The sequence below is a fragment of the Passer domesticus genome, chromosome Z (genome assembly GCF_036417665.1).
Source record: "Passer domesticus isolate bPasDom1 chromosome Z, bPasDom1.hap1, whole genome shotgun sequence".
Classification (NCBI taxonomy): domain Eukaryota; kingdom Metazoa; phylum Chordata; class Aves; order Passeriformes; family Passeridae; genus Passer; species Passer domesticus.
The window spans coordinates 81,845,284-81,871,367 of NC_087512.1; the positions used below are offsets into that span (position 1 = coordinate 81,845,284).

At 42.8% G+C, this 26,084-nt stretch overlaps 1 protein-coding gene across 11 annotated transcripts in view; it reads right to left on the minus strand.

Annotated features, from left to right (window-relative positions):
• RASGRF2 (Ras protein specific guanine nucleotide releasing factor 2) overlaps window positions 1–26,084 on the minus strand; it is a 128,072-nt gene that overhangs the window by 31,036 nt on the left and 70,952 nt on the right. For 7 of the 11 annotated variants that reach the window (XM_064402913.1, XM_064402912.1, XM_064402911.1 and 4 more), the window contains exons 13-17: window positions 24,529–24,611; window positions 21,761–22,009; window positions 21,014–21,402; window positions 14,080–14,208; window positions 12,733–12,822 (exon numbers count right to left, since the gene is read on the minus strand). In XM_064402913.1, coding sequence (XP_064258983.1) covers window positions 12,733–12,822; window positions 14,080–14,208; window positions 21,014–21,402; window positions 21,761–22,009; window positions 24,529–24,611 — 940 coding nt within the window. The remainder of the gene's footprint in view (window positions 1–12,732; window positions 12,823–14,079; window positions 14,209–21,013; window positions 21,403–21,760; window positions 22,010–24,528; window positions 24,612–26,084) is intronic. The other 4 variants (XM_064402910.1, XM_064402917.1, XM_064402918.1 and 1 more) reach the window with 2 other exon arrangements.

Sequence of the window (26,084 nt, forward strand, 5' to 3'; positions counted from 1 at the left end):
AGATCCTGCCTTCCTCCATTTTTTAATTTACAATATTGGGCTGTCATATATTAGCCAGCTGAAGAGTGGCAGATCTGGAAAAGGAAACCATGTGAACTGTGGTGAAAGTAAGGATGAAGGAGATGAGATCCCATTCACTGTGTAAAATACAGCATATCTGCTCAGTAATACAGTCCTTCCTTTTTTTTTTTTTCCCAATTATTATCTAATGATCTGAGACTTCTTTCCCAACCCAGACATTCTGTGGGGTTTTACATGAGGGATTTGAGGCTTGAGAGCACAAAGTGTAACATTTAGCAGCAGTCTTCTGTTCATAAGAGAGGAATATTTAATCATTCACTATGCCAGGCTTTGAGTTTGTTCCACAAAGGGTTACAAACCAATTCAGCATCAGAACTGACTGTCAGGAACCAGGAGCAATCCAGAGTCCAACGCATTTCAGGCATTTGATTTCACTTTCACTGGTCCTTGGAACATATGAAATCATTTTGTTCTAAGAAATATGCCACTGAAAATCCCTGTTGCAACCACCCACGTCAGAAATAATTCCAAGTATGTATTTGATTCTTCTGCCTAAAGCCTCTGCCACACACACAATCTAACTATCAAATCAAGTCAAGGGATTATGGTTTTAGTAAGGTAAATCCCAGGGATTCACATGGACCAGCTGATGTACAATAGTGTAACACAGATAGAGACCTAGTGACTGCGTTTAATTTCTGCAAAATATTTAAGGGAAAGGTTGGTAAACTATTTTTAAATGACCCTTGATTTAGAAAGGCTTTTTCTAATCAGAGAAATTTAAAGAATACAGCACTGAGATTAAGCAGTCATGTCAAGATTATGCAGTAAACTTGGATTAAATCCAGAAGTCTAAAAATACATCAGTCCAGCAAAATAATTTCAGTGTAATGGTTGGGAGAGAAAGGTAAGTGGCTAAAGAATACCTTCAAGATCAGGAATGCATTTTATCTCCTCATAATAACACTATGGTTGCTCTGAGAATTATTATAATCTATGAGATTATATGCTTAAAGCATGACTACCACAAAGAATGAAAATATTCCTTTAAGCTCACAGAAATATTCAAATTTGAAGCTTTGTCCTTCAAAAGTCCTTAAAAAACAGGGCTGCTGCTGTAACTATAATTAGCACACACTCTTGAGATTTCTGGGGTTTTTTAATAGAAATATTTTCTCAGGAGAGCACATCAATCTCCCTCTTGAAAAAAATATATTTAAAAATTGCTAACCAATGAAAACATGCTTGCTGGTACGAATTACACAATTTATTATTAAAAACCAGTAACTCATCTTAAAGTAAAATACAAAAATGCACAGTATTTGGTTAAGCTAAAACTCATTAGCAATATGAGAACATCCTGTCCTTTTCTTCTTTCAGCACCAGCAAAGAGAGACAACAAGGGGTTAATGTCATAACCAAAACCACTTGTATACATCTTCAAAATCACGTTTTCTGCACACAAGAAGTGTTTGTGTGTGCATCCACGGGTAAACTCACAAGGCAAATTTTCCTGGTGGAGCCTTAGACAAACCACCCAAATCTTGCGCCTTTGTTTATAGATTATCTGTAGGAAGGAGAAGATCCTGAATTTCAAAGGCTGCCAATTGTGCTCTCAGGTTTCTGAGCACCATGGAAAATGTGCAATGTGACAGCACTTTTTTTTTTTTTTCTATGATTTACATAAAAAAACTATGGTGAACAACTGACAAAGAAGAGCCTTTCTGAGCAACCCTTAGCAATTACATTGGCCCTTAGACTTTTTTTTCACTGCAATAATGTTTGATTTATCTGCTATGAACAGTGACAAGAATGGCAACACTGCAGCTGATATTTCTTTTTAATTTATACATTTGTCTGTGCTTCTCCTACACCTCTTATCTTTCTGGGAGGAGATAAGCAAAATGATGTTTTTCTGCATCTCAAATGATCCCTAACTCTTGATTTCCTTAGTGACACTTCATCTACACTTTTAACTTGCTCTATCATCAAATATGAAGAGGAGTACAGCAGATATTTATTGCATAATGTTCACAGTCTTTTCAAGAACTATTCAAAAGAAGCTCTCAGATGCTTAAAGTGCTCAGTACCACAAAGAAAAAGGTAAAATACAGGCAGTGACAATGTACAGATAAAAAAGAGAAAATCACATAAAATGGCTTTTGGAAATTTTACCTTTAATTCACTAAAGTTGAAGGAAGTAGTTTGTGAGATTATTCATATTTTTATAATGTCAATAGGAATAAAGGTTAAATGGAAAGGAGGCGATAATTGCAAGGAGCCAAATGTATCATTTTTCAGACCATCTGTGAACAGAGAGTTGACTGTCATGAAAAACAAAAGCTGGCAGGATGCACACCAGTCACCAAAAAAAATCTCTGAACAAAATGTCCATCTCACAAGCAGCTTTCAGACCATTTAGGACTGGGTCATAATGGAAGCTTAAACTAATATTAATTATGTATGCAACACTTGGGCGCAGGGGGAATGAAATGAAAGAAAAAAGGCATGAAAATCCTCCCCAAACTTCTCTCCCCACACCACTGCAGCTGCTCAGGACTTACTCCAATAGGTCAGGAAACAAATGTTTCACAGCTCTGTAATTCAGGAAATGTCCAGTGAAAAGACTTATTTCCTGAGCAGCCAGCTCCTCTGAAAGAGTAAGATATTAATTCCAAATGAAGAAATACATAAGTAAAAGCTGGAAATCCTAAATTTCTTCTAAACTGGAGGTGAAAAAAATCACAATTTTCTCCTACTTCTTAATTCCCAGAGCAGGGATCACTTGAAGCAGAACTTTAATTTTCAACCCATTGTCTAAGCAAACAAGATTCAACTGTTTAGCCAATTATTTAAAATTGCAAAGCAAAATTTTCTGTGAAAAATTGTGAATGAGCAGGCCAGAACAGGGATCCCATTTGCCCCCTGCCAGGGCATGGACAGCCCCTGGTGACCCCAGCCCCTCAGAGACCCCACATCAGGCCTGGTCACTCTGCTTTGGTGACAGCCCCTGGGCAGCTCATGACAACCCTGCAGCCTCAGAAAGGGACACTGCTCGGGGCTAAAGTGACATTTTTGTGTCACACAACCATTTTCAGTGGAGAACAGTGTCAGTGTGGAGTAACTCAGCGAACATTTCCCACACGGAGTTTTTTAAATGAGATGGGAACTTCAAGGAAGTTCAATGTGCAGGCCTCAGTGCCTCTCAAACCTCTGTCAGTGTGCAGAAATGGGTCTGGGAAACTCATTAAAATGTGTCCCCAAGAGGGAACAAGTGCTCACTTCCCCAGTTCCCGCCTAGAGCCATTAGTTACACGAAAATGACAAGGAAAAGGACTTGGTTGTCCTGTGTTAAGGACCAGGGAAGGTTAACAGATCCTATATCTTTCTTTTCTGGGAATTAAACATGTAAAATCCCTGACAGAAGGGTGGCACTGAGAGAGTCAGAACACAAGCAGGATTGATAAGCAGGACATTATTTGATGGCCTCCTGTCTCTCTGACAGCAGATGAGGTGCTCTTGAAGTTTCACCATGACCTGAGGAAGAACAGATAAAATTACAGTCTTCTACCAACTACTTAAAATCTCATCTTAATCTTTACTTGGGAAATCATCATGAAAATTGCTTTCTTTCATGTCTGGAGTCAGAAGAAGGAAATTCCACAAAGCTTTCCCAGTAGAGGACTGAGATGTTATAGCCCAGAAAATTACTGGAGTGCAGAATTACTATTATAACCAGCAATGTTTGTGGCTGAGACTGAGAATCAACTACAAAATGACACACATTTTCCAGTTTTGCTTCAGACATGGATACTTCCAGACAAATTCAGGAAGAAATATATACCTTTCCAAAGGTCAGCATGTAGCCACTGATGCAATCTGAGGCATTTAGCACAGCACAGGACTGGATTACCCAGCCAGCCACACAATGTAGAATCCAGCTTGAAATCATATCAGATATTGTTTGTTTGCCTTTCATGTAACACAGCAAGGAAATCTCTCTCAGCCTGTCCTCTCAAAATGGAAAAAAGAAAGCAAGTATTTCCCTTACAAGCCTCGCTTAATTCTAATTTTTGCCAAATCCCATACTAACTCAGCTGCGTGCACCAGAATCTCCATCTCAGGAAACGTGATGATGTAATGCCACTTTAGTATTCCTGTGATCAGAATCAGGAAAATTTTCCCTGAACAGGACAGCTGACACCCTTGAAAGCAGAACTATACGTGTGTCTGTGTGTGCAAGACAGCGGCAGCCAAGGAAATTCTGCATCTGCTTAAAGCATCATGCGTGTTTGTACACAGTTTTCCACCTCGGGGGCCAGCAGGATCCCCCTGGGAGCGTCTGCCCACGTTGTGCTGCCCATCCAAGTCACGTCACCGAGCTGAAGGCTGAGTGCACCTGGCAGCAGCAGGAGCAGCCACAGCATCCCCTCCCAGCACACACGAGGCCTGAGCTCCCTGCCATCACTTGGCACGAGCTCTGTCGTTCCATTACTCCAATTAGTGCCTCTGCCAGAACAAACAAAACAAAAATATTGTCGCACTGGGAGCTGGCAAGTTGTTCAAATGACTGCAGAACAGCTCCGCTGGTCACAACCCAAAATAAGCCAAGCAGCTCTCCCTGAAAACTTTCGTGAAACTTTCTCATGACAATTCTGATGTTTTAAAATAAACAGCCTTAATCAAGCTGTGCCTGATTTATCAGAATGGGAAAGACCCACACAAGACCCACTCTGGATCTTTATGAAACGTGAATTACTACTTCCAGCTAATTTTCATCCCCTTAATATTGTGAGAGTAATCAAGCAGGGCTAAAGTGTGTCAGCCTGAGAGCTCACAGGACTCATTGGCTCAACCTCAGTGCTTCTATGGCTTCCTAGAGATTTGTCATTCTGGAAACCACAGCTGTAATTTACAAAGGTCCATTTCTATTTGCTGTGGCTGTTACAGTTGGGTTATGTTACAGCTGACAAGCTCCTACAGCACCTCTGAGAGAGGAGAACTTTCCATGCTCATTCCAGTGGCTACTGAATTTGACACTTTCACAAAAGTATTTCCACACTGCTTATCTTCAACCACACTCAGCTACTCCAGAATTGAGGTTTGGCAGCTCTACATCCCAGGAACTATTGAAAGGGCCTACAGTGTTTCACCCCAGGCAGTGATCAAGAATACAATAATAGCCAGCTCAAAATAAATCAGACATTTACAATGCAAAGGGATTACACAGTTCCCTTTGTATAATCTTCTTTCACTGATGCACAGGTTATGCATGTAGGTAATGCACTAAAAATCAGTGGAATGTAGCCTGTAGCTACCTTTTTTTACAAAGTTTAGATTCAGAAAGGAACTCTATCCCTCGATAGGCAGTGACATGAAGGCAGGTCCATCAGTCCAGAACCCACAGGCTGTAATGAAGGCCTTGTCCAAAGGGCAGAACAGGCAGTGGGAGCACATGGCAGCAGCACCAGGAGGCACTTTGGAGTGCCCAGGTGTACTGCATTGCTCTGAAGGATGATACCATTTCCATTTAGCACCTGCAGCAAATGAACAGAGCAGGTTTTGCACTGGCTTCAGTGAGAATCTGCTGCAGCTGGGAAGGTCTGGTTGCTTCTGCAGGCAGACTGTGAGAGCTATGCAAAATCAGAGGATGCCAAGAAATGCTCTAGTCAACAGCCAGATCAGTTTTTCTAGACTAAAACTGAGGGCAGTTTAGATTAAGGTTTCTTCTCTGTGAAAAGAGAAGGAGGTAAGTAACTCAAGCCAAAGGTAATTTAGCAACAGAGATGTGTGCAGTCAGTTAATTGAAAGGGGTCATATATATGCAATTCATTTTTGTGTAGCAGCTTCAAGCTGTCATTTTAATTGCTCCTTTAAATCACTAAAATTGGAGAGATTAAACCTATCTGTCCCTCTCACTAGCCCAGGGCAGATTTTCCTGTGTGAAGATCATTATTTGTCAGAGATACTCCCCCAAAGACTCTTTTTTTCCCTGCATCTTTTTCACCCTCTGCCTCTCACATGTGTCTTAAAAAGCAAATGCTGGTGCTGAGGAAGCCAGGCCCTCCTGCCAAGCACAGCTCCCATCCCACTCCCAGCCTGTCCCACAATGTCACCTTGTTCTGGTGAGAAATGGGACCTTCTCTGCAGGGTGGTTGGCGGGCTGGAGGAGGAAGAGGAGGAGGAAGGCAGCTTTGAGGCATGCTGGAAATACAATGTACCAGCTAAAATCGTGTGACAGAGCTGTTGAAACAAAGCTGATGTGTTCACTGGGGAACAGCTCATTTGTTTGGGTGGAAGTATTTGCTTCTTGTCTAATATTAACTGTCCGTGTGGGGAGATCTTCACCCTCCAGCCTGAGCTGAGTAAGACATAAAATTCTCAAAGTTCTTTTTACCTATTTTGTACCAATGTTAAAGAAAAAACACTCCAGATTAGTTTAGATCTTGAATTTAAGCTTTTGTCAGAACAATCTCCTTGAAGCTCATGTTCAGTAGAACCATCTCAAAACAAAATGACTGATTTTGGAATCAACGCCTTTTCATCAAGTTGCACTGCATTCTCAGGAGAGAAAAAATCTCTATGTTTCCTACGTTTATGCAAGTAATTCTTACTTTACTGTTAACAAAAATTGAATTCTTTTGCTAAACTGGCTTCATCCACGGAACTGTTCAGATACTTTAAAATCACATTTCCTCAAGTCACAGAAAGCACCTTCATACCTTGTGACTGTTCACAAGTATGAGGGCCTGCAGGGAGAGCAATTTTGGTAAATAAACACCAAAAGGTATTTTTTCTTTAAAAATCAGTGCATGATATCTTCCTAATGCTGGCACTGTGCACTGATTCTATGCAGAACAGATGTAAATAAAAAGTTAAGGAATGAAAAAAAAAAAAGCAACAACGTGTCTCAAAGAATTGTACAAAAATAAACCAGGGAAATTCACAAGTTCCAGAAGCCACAGGTGGAAGAAATAATTCTCCATGTAAATTGATTTTATGTAGTGCCAGGGTTTGTGTGGGTGCTGTGTAGATTACACTGCTGTTGCTTAACTGCTGTAACATCTGTAGGATTTCTGCAGCAAGACTACAGATGATTGGTGAGTATTTTGGCAGGAGGTTCCTCTCCCACGTTTCCAGTCTCTCTGCTTGTTTTGACACTGGCTGTGTGACAGACTTGGAGAGGGGAGGAATTCACTCCTAAGGAGATGGGGCTGCCTGCAGCTGTAGCTCTGCTCCAGGACTCTTCAAGGCAAAGCTAAAACAAGGGATTAGCAACCTGGTAGAATGAGAACACTCACATCCACATTTCTGTAGGGACTTTTCCATATTGTAAGGCAGACGTGGGAGCAGATCTAAAGAACTTCTGTGTGGATGTTGTCACTGACTGAAGCAGAAATCAAGAACCAGTTTTACAGAGGTGTATAAACAGAGGGAGTAGAAACTGCTGAAGTCCACTCCTCTGTTAGAATATGTTAGTACTGCTGTGCTATTTTTATAAATTGGGAAAAGAATAAGGTATGCAACAGCCAATTAATGGTGACAGAGCACTTCAGCTCCAGCAAGCCATGAGCCATCCCTCACATCCCTCAGACGAGAAATGACATGTAAAAGACAGAACCTACTCTATTTATCCCTACTGTGAATATTATCATCCATACAGGCCCCAAGCTGTGCACATGGGGTGCCTTATTTAACTCTCTGTACTTTCACTGCATGTCTCTTTTTATCCTTATCATGCTGTTAAAATAAACAATCAAAATGCAAGTTTTCTCAAAGAGAACAGAAAGAATATTTTTAAGATAGGTAGAGATTAATATTTAACCAAGCAGATAAATTAAACAATAGGGAAAGTAGCACAGCTTGGTTGGCATCATCAAAGCAGTTAACTGTAAAATAAGTGGAAATAATAGCAATGAAATCATTAAGTTAAAAAGCACCTGCTGAGGCATAAGAACCTGAGCCATCCTGATTTAGAGAAAGGTTTCATTCACAATTCAGGACCACCACAGGCAGTGCTCTCCTAGGTGCTTATCCAAGGAGAGGTAAAGGCAATGTACATCACATTAGAGCTGTCCAGGGCTTTGCATAATCCTCACTTTATAAAGTTATCGTTGCATGGGGACAGCAATGCTGAAATGCTGTGGCCAGAACTCTCCACAGAAGGTAACTGCATGTCCTTCATGGCTGGTTCTGAGAGAGTATGTGAGCAAAGGCCCTTGCTGTGAGTCTGCTACCCAGCTTGTCTCAGTGTATCCCAGCCAGAACTGGGAGATGGGGAGTGGAGAAGGACTAAGGCCTCATACCCTGGGAAAATAAACTAAAACAACCAGAAATAAACCCCAAAGATCCTCAAAATAACATAAATAATGAAATAAACTAACACATAAAATTTAAGAAAACAACACCAAAACACAAAATGGCCAGAAGACTTCAGGGAGCAGTGAGGACAGAAGACACACAGGTGACTTTTACCTCCTAATATTCCCCCATAATGCCCAACTGATTTCAGCTGCTGGTCTTGTTCTACTTTGTCAGTCTGGTAACCTCAAAAATCCCTTCTTGCAGGTGACTTTCTACTCTGCATTCCAGGTGAGTGTGTTCCCTTTGGAGTGTCCCTCAGCAGAACCTCACTGAGCTTCTACTGATGGCACAAAGAGCCACAAACTCCTGCTCATTCTGAAACCTGGCCCCATGAAAACCATCTGATGTCCTACATCTTACATCAGAAAAGACAGAAAATCTTGGAATTGTAGAATTGATAGAGTTGGAAAGGACCTCTTAGATTACTTAGTCCAACCCTTTACCCACACCACCATTTTCACCACTGCTGCTACCCTTCCCTTTTACCCATCTAGCCTTTTACAGAAAGTTCTGATCAACTCTCCAGCCCTCTCTTCTCTAAACTACACATGCACAGAAGTAATTGCATGCCTCTCCCCATCCTTGACTTCAAACGCCCAAACTTTTCCATCTCTCACTCTCTCACCTCAGTCAGGACAGCACATACCCTTCAATATTTGTACAAATTCTGCATTTCTACTGTGGTACCATAACAGTCTTTCCTTTCCATACAATTCCTGATGTTTTCTTCACCTCTCTGGCTCCTGCTGAGCACCCAGATCATTTCAGTAAAGGACCTGTTCTTATCCTCAGTCCTTTCAGGTGCAGAGCTCAGACTGTTTTGCCTCGTGTGCATCACCTGGTATTAATCAACGCTGGATTTCATCTGCCACTCCACTCATGTTCCATGTAGGAGTGTTGTAGATGACACACGTCGCAGTGTCTGCAGCAGGGGAGCCAAGGAATGACTGAGCAGAAATCCAAAAAACCCCACCAACGTTATTCACTCCCAGAACTGATTCACTGACTGGTCATGTCCAGCCTACGAAACAAACACCGCCAGGAACCACTGGGAAAAAGAAAGGCGCTCTTAAAAAAAATCTCACAATCATGATAAAACACACAGGGGAAATAAACAAAATTTGGTTCAGCCAAATTTGGACTTCATGACTCTGCAAGTTTAGTACTGTCTCTACCACGAATAATTACACCAAGTTACAAAACAGGTGATTCCATGGTGTAAAGTCTGGTTTGTAACCTTCAGTTTTTCTCTCATTTCAGATGGACACTGGATAACTCTAACTTAATCTTCTGAGACTCAAAACCACACATTTTCTTGTCAAATTTGCTGCACAGCATTCTGTTTTTTACATTACTTGGGAGAATGACCTTTAATAAAGGGCTCACTTAAACAGCACATAAAAAAGAACTTACAATCGTTAGGAATGTTGTTTTTCGCTTTCAACATTCCCAAGCTTTGATGTTCCTTCTAATGACTGCATAATTGAAGACTGTATTTTCTCTCATGCTTCAGTATTATGAATATTGAAAAGCAGTGGTTTTAACAACACAAAAGCAGTACTTTCAACTGAATTAGTTCCTAGTGGGAAAACCCAGTATTTTCCATCCTTACTTTGCTTCCCAAACAATCTGTGAATGTACTGGGTTAATTCATAAAGCAAATTGTGTCAGTGATGTCATGCAGAATTTGATTCCAAAGGCAGAGAATATTCATCATTCAAATAAAAATTGCTTAACTGAAGTTTGTGACAGGTTGACCAGACAGTGTGATCACACAGCACATACAGGACAAGCACAGAGCCAGATCCAGCTGCTGGAATCCAAAATGCAGGGAACTCTCAGAACTTTGGGTCTGAAAGCCAAAGCTTAGAATTAAACACAGGATTTGTATGAGACCTTGGAAAAGGCTCCCAAACTGAGGTGCTAGAAGTGAGAATGTGGATTTATAGTTTAAAGCATGAACACATTAAGCTAAGTAAAGGAAGGTTTAGAGTTTTAGAGTTTAAGATACAGAAAAAATAAAAGTAGTTCCAGAGGTAAACAATGAGATTAGAATGCAGCACTGTACGTTTTTGTATCATAACATGATTGTCTAAGAAAGTTTACACTATAGCATAGGTCCATAAGATGAAATATTTAAGGATTGAGTCAAAAATATAAATATCCTTGTTGGCAGTTTTTTATTAGTCAATAAATCCTTAAAATGCCTTGTGACCTTCAGAAGCATGTAGTAAAGATGTGAGCTGAACTCACCCTTCCTGCCTATGTAGAAGATAAGAAAATAAACCACATCACCTAAAAAACTCAGAGGTCCTGTCTCTAACTCCTTCAAAACTCCTTCACAAATCCCCGCACCCAGGCAGAAGGTATGTAGGGCAGGCAGGTCCAACCTGCCCTCCTCTTGTGACCAGATGACCCACCTGTCACATGAGGGGAAGGTGTGGATGTCCCACTGCATCTCCTGGAAAAGCTGCATCCCAGGGCCTGCAGAGGGACATCTACCCTCTGCAGGATAAGGACCAGCTGGTGGCCAGGCCCAGGGACAGTGGGGACAGTGCTGACCCAGCTGGTGTCTGGTCCCCAGCAGTGTCCCCAGGAAGCAGTGCTGGGCCATCCTGTTCAAATCCTGGGCCAGGGGACCGAGTGCTCTGCCAGTAAGTTCATGGGTGACACCGGGTGGGTGGCAGTGAGGATCTGCTGGAGGGAAAGAGGGCTCTGCAGAGGGCTCCAGACAGGCTGGACCATGGGCCATGGCCTTGGCTGTGAGGGACAACAAGGGCAAGTGTCAGGCCCTGCCTTGTGTCACACCAACCCCCTGAATTCCAGGGTGGAACACAGGGGCTGGGAAGCTGGGACAGAGCCCAGGGGTGCCCAGGTGGCCAGGAAGGGCCCTGAGCTGTCCCTGTGCTGGCACTGCTGGGGCTCCATCTCCGCTGGCTCCAGCTCTGCCCCCTCAGCTCAGGGAGGCCCTGAGGGGCTGCAGCCTGTCCAGGGAACAGAGCTGGGAAGGGAATGGAGCCCCAGGAGAGGCTGAGGGAGCTGGGAAGGGAATGGAGCCCAGGAGAGGCTGAGGGAGCTGGGAAGGGGCTGAGCCTGGAGCAAAGGAGGCTCAGGGGCCCTTGTGGCTCTGCACAGCTCCTGCCAGGAGGGGACAGCCGGGGGGTCGGGCTGTGCTCCCAGGAACAGGGACAGGAGCAGAGGGAACGGCCTCAGGCTGGGCCAGGGCAGGCTCAGGGTGGGCACAGCAGGAATTTCCCCATGGAAAGGGGGCTCAGGAACTGCCCTGGCACTGCCCAGGGGGGTCTGGAGTGCCCATCCCTGGAGGTGTCACCTGGAGGTGGCACTCAGAGCCCTGGGCTGGGGACAGGGACAGGCTGGATCTGATTATCTGGGATGGATTTTCCAGCCTAAAGGATTCTCTGATAAAGTTTCTAACACTGACCATCACTGTCTTGTAATCTAAACATCATGGGAAGTACAGAAGACTTAAGAGAATCAGTGATCCAGGCTCATGCAGAAATTATTTTCTCCTGATGTCTTCTCACCCACCAATTAATGACCAGAGCTCTACACATAGTGGATACAAAATCCACTGAGATCCACAGGGACCATTTACTGTCTTACACAGATTTTCATGGGTCATTTTGAGACTGGGGTCTTCAAAGCAATTTCCTGACATTCCAGTGGGAAAGAGGCAAGCGTGAGTTTACAGCTGGATTGTGCTTTGTCACGCATAATCAAAATGAAGACCTGACAAATCAAAAGATTTGTCAAGCCAAAGGGAAACTGATTTTGTAGACTTTAAAAAAATTGTTGTTTATTTGCAACATGACCTATAAGAGGACCCTGTTAGAGGAAGATATTTATATGTCAAAGGGTACACAGCAAGATAAGCAGCAGATTCAAAACTTAAATCAAGTATTTTATGCTGCACTGAATACCTTCAGTCAGTAACTGCTTACCAAGTAAAATACAGTATACACTCACAGTAAGTAAAACTGCATACCACCTTTGGACATAGAAAACCTCATTTTAAAAATAAAATCTTAAATTGTAAGTGAAAAAAAAAAAACAAGAAAGATCTTATTGGGATGCCCAGCAGATCACATACATGTCAAATATTAATCTTCTAATAATAGGCTAGATTAAGATATTAAGAAATCAACCAACAAGGTTGGAAAAGGCCTTAAAAATACCCATTTCCAGCCCAGCCATGGTCAGGGACACCTTCCACTAGACCAGGCTGAGACGAGAACATCACTCATGAGAACACAGAGGTCTGTTCTTGAAGAACATTCACCTCCTGAGCACCTGTGTGTCACCTGCCTGCACAGCACACCCCCTCACCTGGCGGGCTCCCGTGCCCAGCTGCAGCTGTGGCAATGGCAAAAGCAGAAGCAGGAGACACTGAGCAGTGGCTGTTGTCAGCAGTCTGCACTGTAAAGGGGAAGGACAGGAAAAAATTAACTTCTACAAACTTTTTATCAACCAGCAACAAGACTTAGAATCTTCAGTAATGTTTGTAACTTTGTGGGCATTGTATCTATTAAAACTGTCAGGTGATTTTCTGTGAAAGACAGTAGACATATCGTAATCATACTTATGGTTTGTATTTCCATATCGTTGTAATTAATGTTGCTATAGAAAAAACATCTAAGACACTGCCAGGGTGTGTAACAAGATATTAACCAAATAGGAGGGGGAAAAGAAAAGATATAAGAAAAAAACAGTGGCATAGAAAATTAACCTAAACAAAAAGTTATGTCAGAAAATTAAGCATATTGACCATCTTCTGATAACTGGATTCATACATTTTCCCTGGTCACTGCTCAGGATGAGCAGAGTTTTGCAGATTTTATCAAATTTTCTCTACAGGGAGTGCTGTGAACATTGTCTCTAACTAGGACTCAATAATATGACACTGCCCACAGTTTCCAGCTCCCAAATCTTGCCTTCTTACCACAAATGTACCCAATCACATAACATTACTATTGGTTTGAATCTAAAGTGTCCTGGCAACAGGTGAGAAGGCTCTGCTCTGCTTTAGTTTTAGTCCCAGGTATGAAACACCTGCCCAGACACCTGGCCTGCAGGAGCTGGCAGCATTTTAAGTCTTCACGGACGCAGCTCACAGACCTGCTAATGATTTCAAAGAGCCACGTGAGAGTTATTTGAGGAGCTCCAGCTCTCTCTTTCCTCTTCAATTGAGCAGCTTTTTCAAATTTTGGAATGAATAATGTGAGACCATCTGTAAATGTTCAGCGTTGCACAAAGAAACAGACGCAGTCCCTCTCCATTGACAACAATGGGTGTTGTGTGTCTCATGATTACAGATGGTGCCCAAAATATGTCCCCTCATCAGCTGAAAAAAATATGTCAGAGTCTTGAGAGTTCTGTGAGAACAGGACTGATTCAATATTAGTCTTGAACTTGGGCACATCCTGCTTGAGCTATTTCAGAACACTGAATCATACTGAAGTCTCAACAAGCTTCCATGCCTCATTATTGCCGCTCAAATTTAACAGGCACACTTCACATTTTAATGGCCCTTTTATTTTTAACACCTGAGAAACAAGAAAAATACAAGCAAACCAGATTACTTGAACATGATTACTGCTTTCTGCTGCCCTGCACAGATCACAGGCACAGTGATCAAGCTCTGTTTGAGGCTGGCAGAGCCAGGACCGCTCTCACCTCCCGGCTGCCGGTAGCGGAGGTGCCGCGGCGTCGAAGGGGACCTGCACGGGGACAGCTCTGCAGTGTCCACCACTGAGGTGCTCTCAGGAATGGTCCTGTCCACTGACACAGTTTCCAGAACTGCTGCTTTAAAAGAGAATAAATGTCAGTACTGATGATCATGCATAATTTGGTTTATAGCTGTTTCAAACAGTACCGCGCCTGTAACTTGCCATGAGATTTTGCCATTAACTCAGCAATAATTATCCTCTGGATGGAGTTAAAGGAGTGGGAGAGTCTTGTGCCACTGACACAAAAGCTCATAAATAAGAAACTTGGAGAAAACCAGCAAGTTGTCAGTTTTAAAGTGTGTTGGATAAAATTGTACTTTCAATCAGGAGAATATGCGGTGACATGCACACATAATAAAGGTACTTGAACTCATAGATGTTCTATGACCTAGAGAAAATAATCCTTGTTGAACAACAAAGTGTAATCAAAATCTATCCAATAAAATTGCTAAACAGCACTGGAGAGCAGACTAGTCCATGGTGGAGTTCTTTTAACAGAAGAGTAAAAAGAGGAATGGGATAAACACTACTTCCAAAATGAGGAAAAACAAGCTGATAAAATACATCCTGCATTTGATGTGAATGACAGCTCTGCCGGCAGCACAAGCACTGCATATAGAAGGCTAAATATAAACAAAAACTTTGGAAACAGAAACTCTGAAAGGAAACGACTTTGAAGCTAGGGAAAGAAGGTGAAAATCCCAGCCTGTAAATGGACAGCAGTTACAGAGAACAGCAATCACCATAATAATATGTCCTCAGAAACAGAATTTGTGCAGTTGCGTAGACTTAAAAGTCAGCCAGAGCTGTTTTTTTTTTGGAATTCTGGCAGTATCAGAGCAACATTACTACCCATTTTCATCCCCCTTATGAGATTTCTTTTTAAATTTACTCATTTTCATCAACATTCTGCATGCAGCTGGACAGAGCTACTGCAGGACAGAGCTCTCTCTACTCAAAATTCCTCCAGACTCAGTGCAAGCTATTCAGCAGGAGATGCCCAAAGGAGTGGGAGACTGCACTGACAGCAATTTAGATTTATATGGGCCTCTGGCCATTTCCAAATGTTCCTCGTGCTGCCCAGGTAACGCTTCCAGCTTTGACAGACCACAACGAGAAATGCAAGTTACTCCCCAACAGTGCCCACTGCCTACACTCGGGCAGAACAACCTGCTCCTCACCAGTTCACTTAGCAATGTAGAAAAAATGTTACAGCTAAGACAGCAGTTACCTGTCTGTGATTAATTTCAGTGCATGGCATGTATTTTGGGATATGCTGTGTTATCATCACATTGGTCTGAATGTGGCTGAAGTAGTGCACAAGAAGAATTTGCTCAACTTTGCATAGAAAAAACTCCCTCTAAATATATATATACATATATATAAAAATAGTCTGCTGTGCAATTAATGTAAAAACATCCAGCAGACTGGATACATAATATCCATGATTATGCACAACAGCTAACGAATGTTTTTGAAAGCATGAAGCATGAGCAAAGACCACAAAATCACAGAATCCCCTGAGCTGAAGGGACCCACGGGATCACCCAGTGCCACCCTGCCCTGCACAGACCCCCAGCAACCCCACCCTGGGCATCCCTGGAGTGCTGTCCAGGCTCTCCTGGAGCTCTGGCAGCCTCGGGGCTGTGCCCATTCCCTGGGGAGCCTGGGCAGTGCCAGCACCTCTGGGGGAAGCAGAACCTTCCCTGATCTCCAGCCCAAATTCCCCTGTGCCAGCCCCAGCCGTGCCCTGCTCCTGTCCCTGTCCCAGAGCAGAGGTGGGAGCTGCAGATAAGGGCAGGTGAGCTCTGCCCTCATCTCCTCTGCTCCAGGTGAACACACCAAGCACCCCTAGCTGCTCCTCATGTGGCCCCTCCAGACCCTTTATCATCCCCACGTCTCTCTTTTGGGCACTCTCTAACAGCTTCAGATCTGATATGAGGGTGCCCAAACTCTCCCCAAGGCTCGAGGTGAGGCTGCCCCAGCAAGTGATGCTGGGCCTGGTACACCCCAGGATGGGGATGTCCCACCTGGCCACCACCAACTCAGACTGAACTAGACATGGACCACGACCCCCAGCTCCCATCCCACAGCTGCTCTCCAGCCCCTTGTTCCCCAGTGCATCCACACAGCCAGGGGTGCCCATCCCAGGTGCAGAATCCCTTGTTAAACCCAACATACTTGGTGAATTCCCACCCCTCATTTGCTGAGATCTCTCTGCAGGGCCTCTCTGCACTCCAGGGAGTTGATCGCTCCTCCCAATTTAATGTCATCAGCAAACTTACTCAGTACTCCTTAGAGTCCTGTGTCCAGGTTGCTAATGAAGATGTTGAAGAGCACAGGGACAAGGACAGAGAGCCCTGGAACCCCAGCAGTGACCAGTGCCAGCCTGGTGCCACCCCAGCCAGCACCACGCTCTGTGCCTGCCTCATGAGCCCACGATGGTTTTATCCACCTGTGGGCTGGACAGTTTGTCCAGATGGACCCTGGGAGACACTGCATCCAAAGCTTTGATAAAGCCCAGAGAGATCACATTACTGCCTCTCCTGGGTCACACAGGTGTGTCACCCTGTCACAGAAGGAACTCAGGTGTGACCAGCAGGACCTCCTCCTTGTGAGGCTGTGCTGACCTATTGTTGCCAGATGAATACCTGTTTGCTCAGCTGGCAGGGAAAAGACAATGATTATTTTGTAAAATCACTGGCCTGTGGAACTGCATAATGGGGATCACGTTAAACATCAACCAAGAAGAGGAGCAAAAGAATACACTTTCATCTCCAAAATAGCAAATTAGATTGGTTGGCCTAATTGGGCTCCAGATTTTGGAAAGTAACATCAAACTCATGGGGTAGTCAAGTGCCACTTCAGGGCTGAGACCACTGTTCAGACCCTTGAGACAGACAGACTCATGTGAAAAGGGAAGGAATAGAGTTTTATGACTTTGGGGGAATGATTATCATACGTATGTTTGTTCTGGGAGAGCCTGTGAGCACTCCTGTACATTGGAGCCTGGGAACAGGAGCCTTTTCTGTGCTCAGCATGCACCCACAACACTGGAGAGGAGACAGCTGAGTGAGGAGTGCCTGCTGCTCACTGCTGCACTGCTGCTAGGGAGCTTTTGTCCATTTTTCTGTAACATGATGCCTCGAGGTGTTTTCCAATACCTCCCAGTGTAATTTTCTCCATGACCTTACCAGGTGCTGAAGTGAGACTGATGGGCCTGTAATTTACAGGGTCACCCTTCCTGTGCTTTTTGAAAACTGGGACAATGTTAACCAGCATCTACTCAACTGGGACCTCTCCAGATTTTCAAGATGTTCACATATCAAGAGAAACCTCACAATGACATCAGCCAGCTCTTTGAGTAGTCTCAGATGAATCCCATCAGGCGCCATAGATTTACAGGGATGCAGCTGGTGCAGCAGATCCCTACAACTTCAGGATCAACTGTGAGTTTGTCATTCTCAAGCCATGGTCATTCAGCTCAGGGCACTGGAACTCCCTTAGCCCATGCTGAAGAGAGGTAAGGAAAACAATACATCTCCCTGCCTTGTTAAATTCTCTGTTTGTGAGGTGACCACCCTCATTCTGGAATAGGCCAATGTAATTCCTCCACTGTTTTTTGCCGATGTATTTTAAAACCCTCTTTTTATTGTCCCCCACAGTTCTGGCAAGTTTCAAGTCCAGTTACACTTTGGCTGCAAAAATTGTCTTCCTGCAGAGCACCATCTCTGTGGTCCTGCCATGCCACCCAACCTTCTCCTGCTGGACATACCCCTTTCTTTCCTGCTTCACTTCCAAAAGAAGATCCCTGTTCAGCCAAACCAGCCTTGTGTCTCATCTGTTTGACTTTCTACATTTTGGAATTGCTGTTTCCTGTGCCCATAAGAGGTGATACCTGAAAAGTGACCCACACTAATGGACCCCAGCACCTTCAGAAGACTTTTCCCACGGATCTTGATCACTATTTCCCTGAGCAGCCAAAAGTCTGCTCTACTCATATCCAAGGGTGAAAATTGAAAATTTCCTGACACTTTTCCTCCTAGCAACAGAGATTTTAAACTAAATCACTTTGTGGCTGCTGGAGCAAGATAGCCACCAATAATGTCATTCATGCAACCCTCTCTGTTAACAAGCAACAAATCAAGGAGGGCATCTTTCCTAGTCAGCTCCCCTAGCACTTGTATGTGAAGTTGTCATCCAGGTGTTTTAGTAATCTTAGAGTTTTATTAATATTAGTAATCCCCCTCTAGAGAAGGCACTTAACCTGGGAGATAATTACATCACGATTTGTCCTAACTGGTGCTTTTTATCAATTATACAAATTTCCTAACACCTATAAAAGGTACTCACCCCTGTGGGGGTGGGTTTGTGTGGACATCTTTCCATAACTGCCTCTGAAGGCCTTCAAATAAAGATCCACTTTCATTTACCTTCTTTCTAAAATTGTTTGGAGTTTCATTTCCAGGTTGGGAAAAAGGCAACAGTCCAGGCTGGGAGATCTAAACTCCCACAGAGACATCTGCATCCTTTCAGTGCCCCTTGATTCCTTCCCAGAGGCTCTTAACTGTGACCTCCCTACATTCTAACCCTTCTGTTACATACAATGCCTCCCTCTTCCTCATCTGCCCTGCCTATTCTTCCTAAAGAGGCTGTAACTGTTCAATAGGGCACATCAATCATAGGACTCATCCAGGTAAGGTTTCACTTATGCTAGTGATGTCAAATCACTGGGACTGGGCTAAGGATCCATGCTCTTCTTGTTTGTTCTTCATGCTGTATATATTGGAACAGAAACACTTCAGCTCTGGTCTGTTGTAGCCAACATCTCCCACCAGCACTCAATTCCTCAAGTTTTGGTGCATCATCCCACTGCCTCTCACTACCTAGATTTGTCCCTTCCCCCTTCCAAAATAGTTTAAAGCTTTATCGACTAATCTTCCTAGTTCCTATGCAAGAAACCTTTTTCCCCTCTGAGAGATGCATCCCCTCAAGTGTCAGCAGATCAGGTGTTGTATAGACCATCCCATGGCCAAAAACCCAACATTATTCTGACGACACCAGCCCCTGCTCTTGATAGGAATGCTACTGTGGATAACTTCCCTGTTAAAATGGGATTTTTTTGTTAAACAATAGGCAATATTCTGTAGAAACAATTCCCTGGCACAATGAAACATCTCATTTATTAGCAGGGCACTGCTACTTCATCAGTAGGGAGCAGACATAAATTTCAATCATATTTGTCTTCCTTTTTATTTGGTAATCCTTTCTCTTTCCTCTCTTTAATTTTTTGCTATTATAGTACTACCAACTAAAATTGAGCTACATTTTGCTCAGATTTACACATAAATTCATCAGACTGTAAGCCAGGCCATGTACAACCATTTTAAAATATTAATTTTAGGAATAGAAAAAGCATTTTTAAATTGTATCATTTTCTGTTAAGTGTAACAAAAATAAGAAAAAGACTACTGCAAACTTCTATTCCAATTAAGAAGATCATTCCTCTGTCCCCAAAGGAGAAATAATGTCCATATCTGTTTCTTGTGAGACTGGAGCTACTTCCTTGCTTTTCCATCTATATAACTGCAATGCTCCCAACCCTAGAGGCCCACACTGAGGCTTTTATCAACCAGCTTCAGCCCTCTGGAAGTAAAACCTATTCCAAGGTGCCTTACAGAATCCCTAGAGGAAACAGACATTTGCTCAGGAGCAATTAATCTATTCCAGACTTGTAACTTCTGGAGGGATAACCAGGTGACATTCACACCACCTGGTACAAATGTCACTGATGTACTCAGCACACCGCAGGCATTATTTATTTGGATTAGTGATGGAATCTCCCTGGAAAAGCAGCCCTCTCTGCAAACATGTTAAAGCTGTTAGGTCTTTCTTTTTAACTTAATATTTCATTTCCTGCAGTACACAGTACAACTCAAAAATCTCTCACCTCAGCAAACACAACTGGCATCAAATATTCTCTTCTGCCTTTCTCCTTACACTGCACTGAAGTGAAAACAGACGAGGTGCTGTGGGTTGGAACGAGATGAGCTTTAAGGTCTCTTCCCACCCAGGGCATTCTGTGATCCTATGGCTTCACCATGCTGCTGCTCCTGGGAAGGAGCAGCAAAGGGCTGGGAACAGAGAGCAGAGCAGAACCTCACCCAGAGGAGCAGCAGTGTGCCAGGACTGTCCTCCCCTCTCTACCACAGACAGTGGGTGCAGATGTGAGGAGATAACCCAGGCTGAAAGGCCCAAAGGGATCATCTCCAGCACCAGAAGGGCTCAGGCCCCAGCTAAGAACCAACATCTCAGCCTGGACAGCACATGTGAGAAGAGATAAAAGAAATATTCCTGACTGTTTCACAAACTGTAAAACAAACACGAGTTACCACAGAGGCAGAAGCCTCCTACACCCTGAAAGTGTTGGAGACTTTTCCCTGCAGTTTGGACACAGATACCATGGATGCTTCCCTGGGGATTGAGGGGAACGATCTCAGTGTGTGCCCCACCAAGCACTGGATGGTGAGAGCCATTGAATCCTAAGCTGTATTATTTCTTCACTAGCTGTGACATTAATGGGTACCTTTAACCTCATGCTTTATGTATCTATTAGTAGGGGTTTTTTATCCCTATTCCTGTGTAATTTTTGTTTAAGTCTTTCATCTGTTAGTTTTCTGTCTATGAAATAAATAATTCATTCTCTTATAGACCAAATCAGCCATTTTTAAAGAACCTGTGATCAAGAATGGCTTTTGGGGTGCTGGCCACCTCAATACAGCCGCTGCCTGCTGCCAGAAGCCTGGGCAAAGGGCAGGGACTTATCCACCCCCCCAAACATCCATTAACAAGCAGCGAGCAGCACACTGGGTGTGGCATACCTCTGCGGATGCTCCTCCTCAGCTTGTTGCAGAGGTCCAGGCGTGGGTTCTCCAGGCTGTCCTCGGCCGAGCCCGGGCTCTGCTCGGGGGACGACAGCCCCCGGCTCAGGTCCAGCGGCGCCTTGCTGCCCGTGGGCGGCGGCGACGTGGCCGGGCTGTAGTTTGAGGTAGGACTGCTGGCCACGGACGAGGCTGAGAGGTCGAGGGCACCGATCCTGGAGTTCAGCGAGGAGGTCAGGGACAGCTTGCGGGTCCTGGCGGGGGAGGAGGTCCTGGAGAGGGACAGGGGAGGAGGAGAGGAGAACTTGCGGCAGAGGTGCGGCGACTTGCCGTCAGTCAGGTACTCCCCTCTGTTGTTCTGACTGGTGGCAAAGAACAGCTCCAAAGACCTGAGAGGCAGAAACACAGAAAGAGCAACACGGTAGCAAACACTGACCAAATTTAAGTGAAAACGCCTCAATTCTGAGCAAACCTGCATAGCACTGCAAAATCTGTGTGACACTTTGTCCTCAAAGCTTGGGCATATAGCTGAGACAGACCTGCCATAAAACTGGCATCCTGTTTACACCTCTCAGATTATTTACATGCAGAAGATGTATCTATTATTAAGAACCATTCTCTTAGATTATTTACAAGGAGAAAATATTGAGAAGAACGCCCACAGAACCAGCAGCGACCGAGGCTGTGCTATCTCCCCCAGCAATCTGTGACAGAGAGGTCCCGGGAAGGTGCAGACCCTGGGCTCACCTGACAGGAATGGAGGTGAAGGGCCGCCTGTAGATGTCAGAGAGCTTCTCCAGGACCACGGCGGCGGTGGTGAAGATGCGGTAGGTGTGCAGGAAGGTGTTGAGGAAGTCGATGCTCAGGAACCGCAGGTCCGTCAGCCGCTCCAAGAGGCGCTCCACGCTGGCATAGCGGATCTGGGGGACTTTGCAGGAATTCAGCGTTTTGCTGAAGCAAATATCGATGTCATCTCTGTGAAGACGGGCGTCAGATCTACACAAAAGTCAAATTTAAAACACTTTACCAACAAGTGATCGTGGCTAGGGTGATGCCTTAAGTTTGAGCTTTCATATTTTCCACATTTTGTGCTGCATTAGTACATTATTACATTAGTATAGAACTGTGATTAACACAACTTAACTACTGTAACTTAATATTATATTAGTACATAACTGTGAACTTCATATAAAGTGTTAGCAAGTTCTCCTCACAGCTCAGTGACACAGCCTTTTCCAGTCCCAAAACCAAGGACATCGCTGCAGCTTCAGCCCCAAAAAGTGCCAACAACAGGAATGGAGGAGAGCAAACTGGGTGGGTGGGACTGCACAGCCTGGAGCTGGAACTGGACAATGAACCCAAGGTGGAAATGGACCAAAACTCATAAAAGTGTGAGAACTTGTGACTCAGAGTCCATCTTGGGTCTATCTGGGGTCCATCTTGGATTCATCTTGGGTGGAGCCACAGCCAGGCTCTTGTATTGCCCACTGTGTAGCCTTTGAGGGATTTTCAATAAATTCCCACTTTATTCCTTTAACTCTGTCTAGCCTCTGCTCTAGGCAGCCTCTGAAGGCATCAAAGGAGTGATACCCCCTTAGCTGTTCCTGTCAACACAAAAGCAGCAAACATTTACGCACTATTGTGTTTCATCAATGCAGGAAAACTTTTAATTTGTCATGAAAACTGCTTCCATACCTAAGGGAACTTAAATTTTATTTCTGGAAAATGCTTTACACTTCAAAGCCTAAGAAACTGTTAATCATGCTTACATTTCTGAAATGGAACAGGTGGCAGAATTGTGCCCTCTTGTCTCTTTCAGGCTATTGTGGCCCATAGGTCAATATTACTAAAATCTCAGTATGGGATAATTCATTGCAATGTTTTCTGCTGGGATCAACCTTTATCTACAATAAAGCGATGGATCCTAAAAATTAACCCCTTAGCTAGGTTTAAGGCTTACCTGCAAATTAACACCTGCCTTCAGCTCCAAGAATTAATTTTTGTTTTAAGAGAGGAAATAGGAAACAGCACAAAACATCTCAAATTTCAAAGCAGAAACCAAGAAAAACCTTTATTTTAGTGAAAAAAACCAAAACCAAAAACCAATAAATTTTCGCTTGAAAATAAAAAAAAAGAATCATTTACATAACCCTATCCATAAGGGTGGGGGGGTTCCCCTCAAATTCTGTTTTGCTAAGTTTGTAAATAAACAGGATGAATACTAAGTAAAGCATCTTTCAATACACCCCATATTTTTGTTGAACATTATTGGATTTGCTGAGAAGAAAGATAAGGATATTCCACACAATTCTACACTGTATTACATAAAAGAAACAACAACAAAAAATATCTTATTTCTTACTACAGACCCTCCAAAAAGCAGCAATTTTTTGTTTATATCATCCAATGACATCTGACTCTGAAAGTCAAACTGTGCTGCAGATCAGGCAAGCTTCAAGCTTCCTTCAAATTTAAGAAGGAGAACACCAAATCCGTGTCGGTTATGAAGGTCCTGTATGTTCTTCAGAATTAATATTCCTTCTGTTGGCATAGGGACTGAGGTCCTGCTGTACTTTGAAAGGGGACAAATGTACTTTTAAAACTCAGCAGGTGACAGAAGTTTTTATGCACTGGAGAGTTCCTGGAATAAAGCTGCAGACAATAAAATGCCTTATTTCCAGAGATCAAAGGTGTGTGCCCTAACAGTACATTCCCAAATGCTTTCTCTCTCCCATTTCTAAGCACAAAGAGAGGAGAGGAAACAACTACAGAAGAGGCATTGGAGAAACCAAGAGATGTGACAGATAATAGTGAGACAGGAAATAGTTTTATATCTATCCTTATGTTTCATTTACTTATATATTCATTGGATTCTAGTAAGTACAACTCATGTAAACTGAAGTATGTAGAAGATCCAAGCTGTGTTAAAAATCTGGAATCATGTAGTGAAAATATGTCACTAGAAACAAAAACCACTTATTACAGTAAACAACTGAAAGAATCCAATGGCAAGGGAAACAACCTTATAAACAATGGTGCTACTTTGATGTGATCAGTTAAAATCATGAGAGAAAGTAATCTTTTAACAGAAATAACAGAAATATAGAGAACAAAAACTTTGGCTAATGTAATGAAATACCTTTGAAAATGGTGAAATTGTCTGCACATAAATTCTGAAGACTTGTACAAAATCTCCAATAAAATTATGAGATGAAAAAGAAAACCTGAGAACAAAATCATTCATCTGAGGCATAACTGAAGCCAACTACTCAAAATCCAGAAAAACCTAAGTTGTGATCCAACACTGTGACTTGAGAGTTCACCACTCTGAGAGATCCCTACAACTCCAAGAAAGGGATTTGAAAATATATGTTTTGGGATAGAGAATCAGTTCCATTCAACTGAAATGGGAGGAAGAAAAATTAAAGGTTTGCATTTTCTAAGCACATTCTTTCTCTTGATAAAATTTTTATTGAGGAAACACAAGAATCTATTCTGTTCTCTGCTGCACTTACTTGATCATATGTGGCACTGTGACTTTGGAGTTTTCTTCAAACACTATTGTCATTAATCCATTGCACCTTATATTATCAATGCACTGTGGAAATAAACATTGAGAACTGTTAAATTCAAAACACTTTTCATATCCCTGTAAGCTCGAAGCACAGCTTTTGCAGGGTATGGGCTGATTAAGACAAGGTATTTTCCCAAATGAAAAAATGCTTCTCTGGCCTTTGCCTCTCAGGGTATCCTGTTCAGAAACCTTTTTTTTCCACATGATTAAGTATTTTGACTTGGAAGTGATATTTCCTTTGAAGCTCCTTTGAAAGGGAACAAAACTCATTATATCTAGTATTTCCTGAAAGAGTGTAAGCTTGAGAAATCAAGACCACAAGAAAGTCAGAATGCTTTATACTCCAAGGGGTACAGTAATACCTTAACCTCTACTCCGTGCAAAAGACCAGAAGGGAATATAAAAAGCTTCCAGAAACACATTTGTAAAAACAAGTTCAAGTGGTGCTCCTTGTGAAACGCAGCCGTGAGGAAGCTGTCCAAGCTGCTCCCTGCAAACTCTTGTATAAATGTTTGAGGCTGGGAATTAGGAGAGACTTTTATGTGCACTTTTATGCAGTTCTGAGGAGCCCAAAGAAGGGAACAGAGCTGGGGAAGGGGCTGGATCTCTGTCAAACCCTACAGGCCTCTTGTCTGCTTTACACTTTCTACTTTTATTCATACACATATATACATATATATATATATATATGGACAATCTCCTTACATCAGTAAAAAGGAGTTTCAGAAATTATCACACACATTTATCCTGACTTCAAGAATACATGCAGCCTTCAGGCTCTGGAACATTTCATTTCAAACCAATGACTGATACTGGATTGCTCAAACCTGATAATGACAGGCCTCTTCAGGTTTAGATTACATCTACAGTTACAAATTTAAAGTATCATCTATGCAGTTTTATGTGGGTTTCAATTCAGGATTTTAAGATTATTTGGAAAGTGCAGCTGCAGTAATTCACAGTATGATTTTCTCAAATCATTACCTAAAAGCAGTGAGAAACACATTTAATAGAAGTACTTATATTTCCCCTATTTGACCTTGAAATATTTCAAAGAAGCCCTTATCACCAATCATGGTATCAGATGATTTTTACAATTATTATAATTTAGGCTAGGAATGGACTTAGTAGCATTCTTAAATGGTCTTTCCATGCCAGCAAATAACTCCTGTAATTTTACATGTCAATGGAACAACAATAATTACCTGAAAATCTGTTTTGTAAAAAATTCTCCAACCAGGTCTGTCTGTAAGACAGCAAGCTGTAGCTCATACTATATTTTGAAATTTTTATTTGCCTATTTTTGTTGTTTCAAAAATGTTAATCCAGCACAAAATAAGTCAGAATTCTTATTTTTTAAGCAATTTCTCCTCATTATGATGATGATTCATCTGGAGATGTTGCCAGCAATGATACCAACTTTGAAAATGCATGACATTCCATGCTGATATTCCTCTAATCAGCTATTTCTCTCTAAATTAATAGAGGATAGGAGCA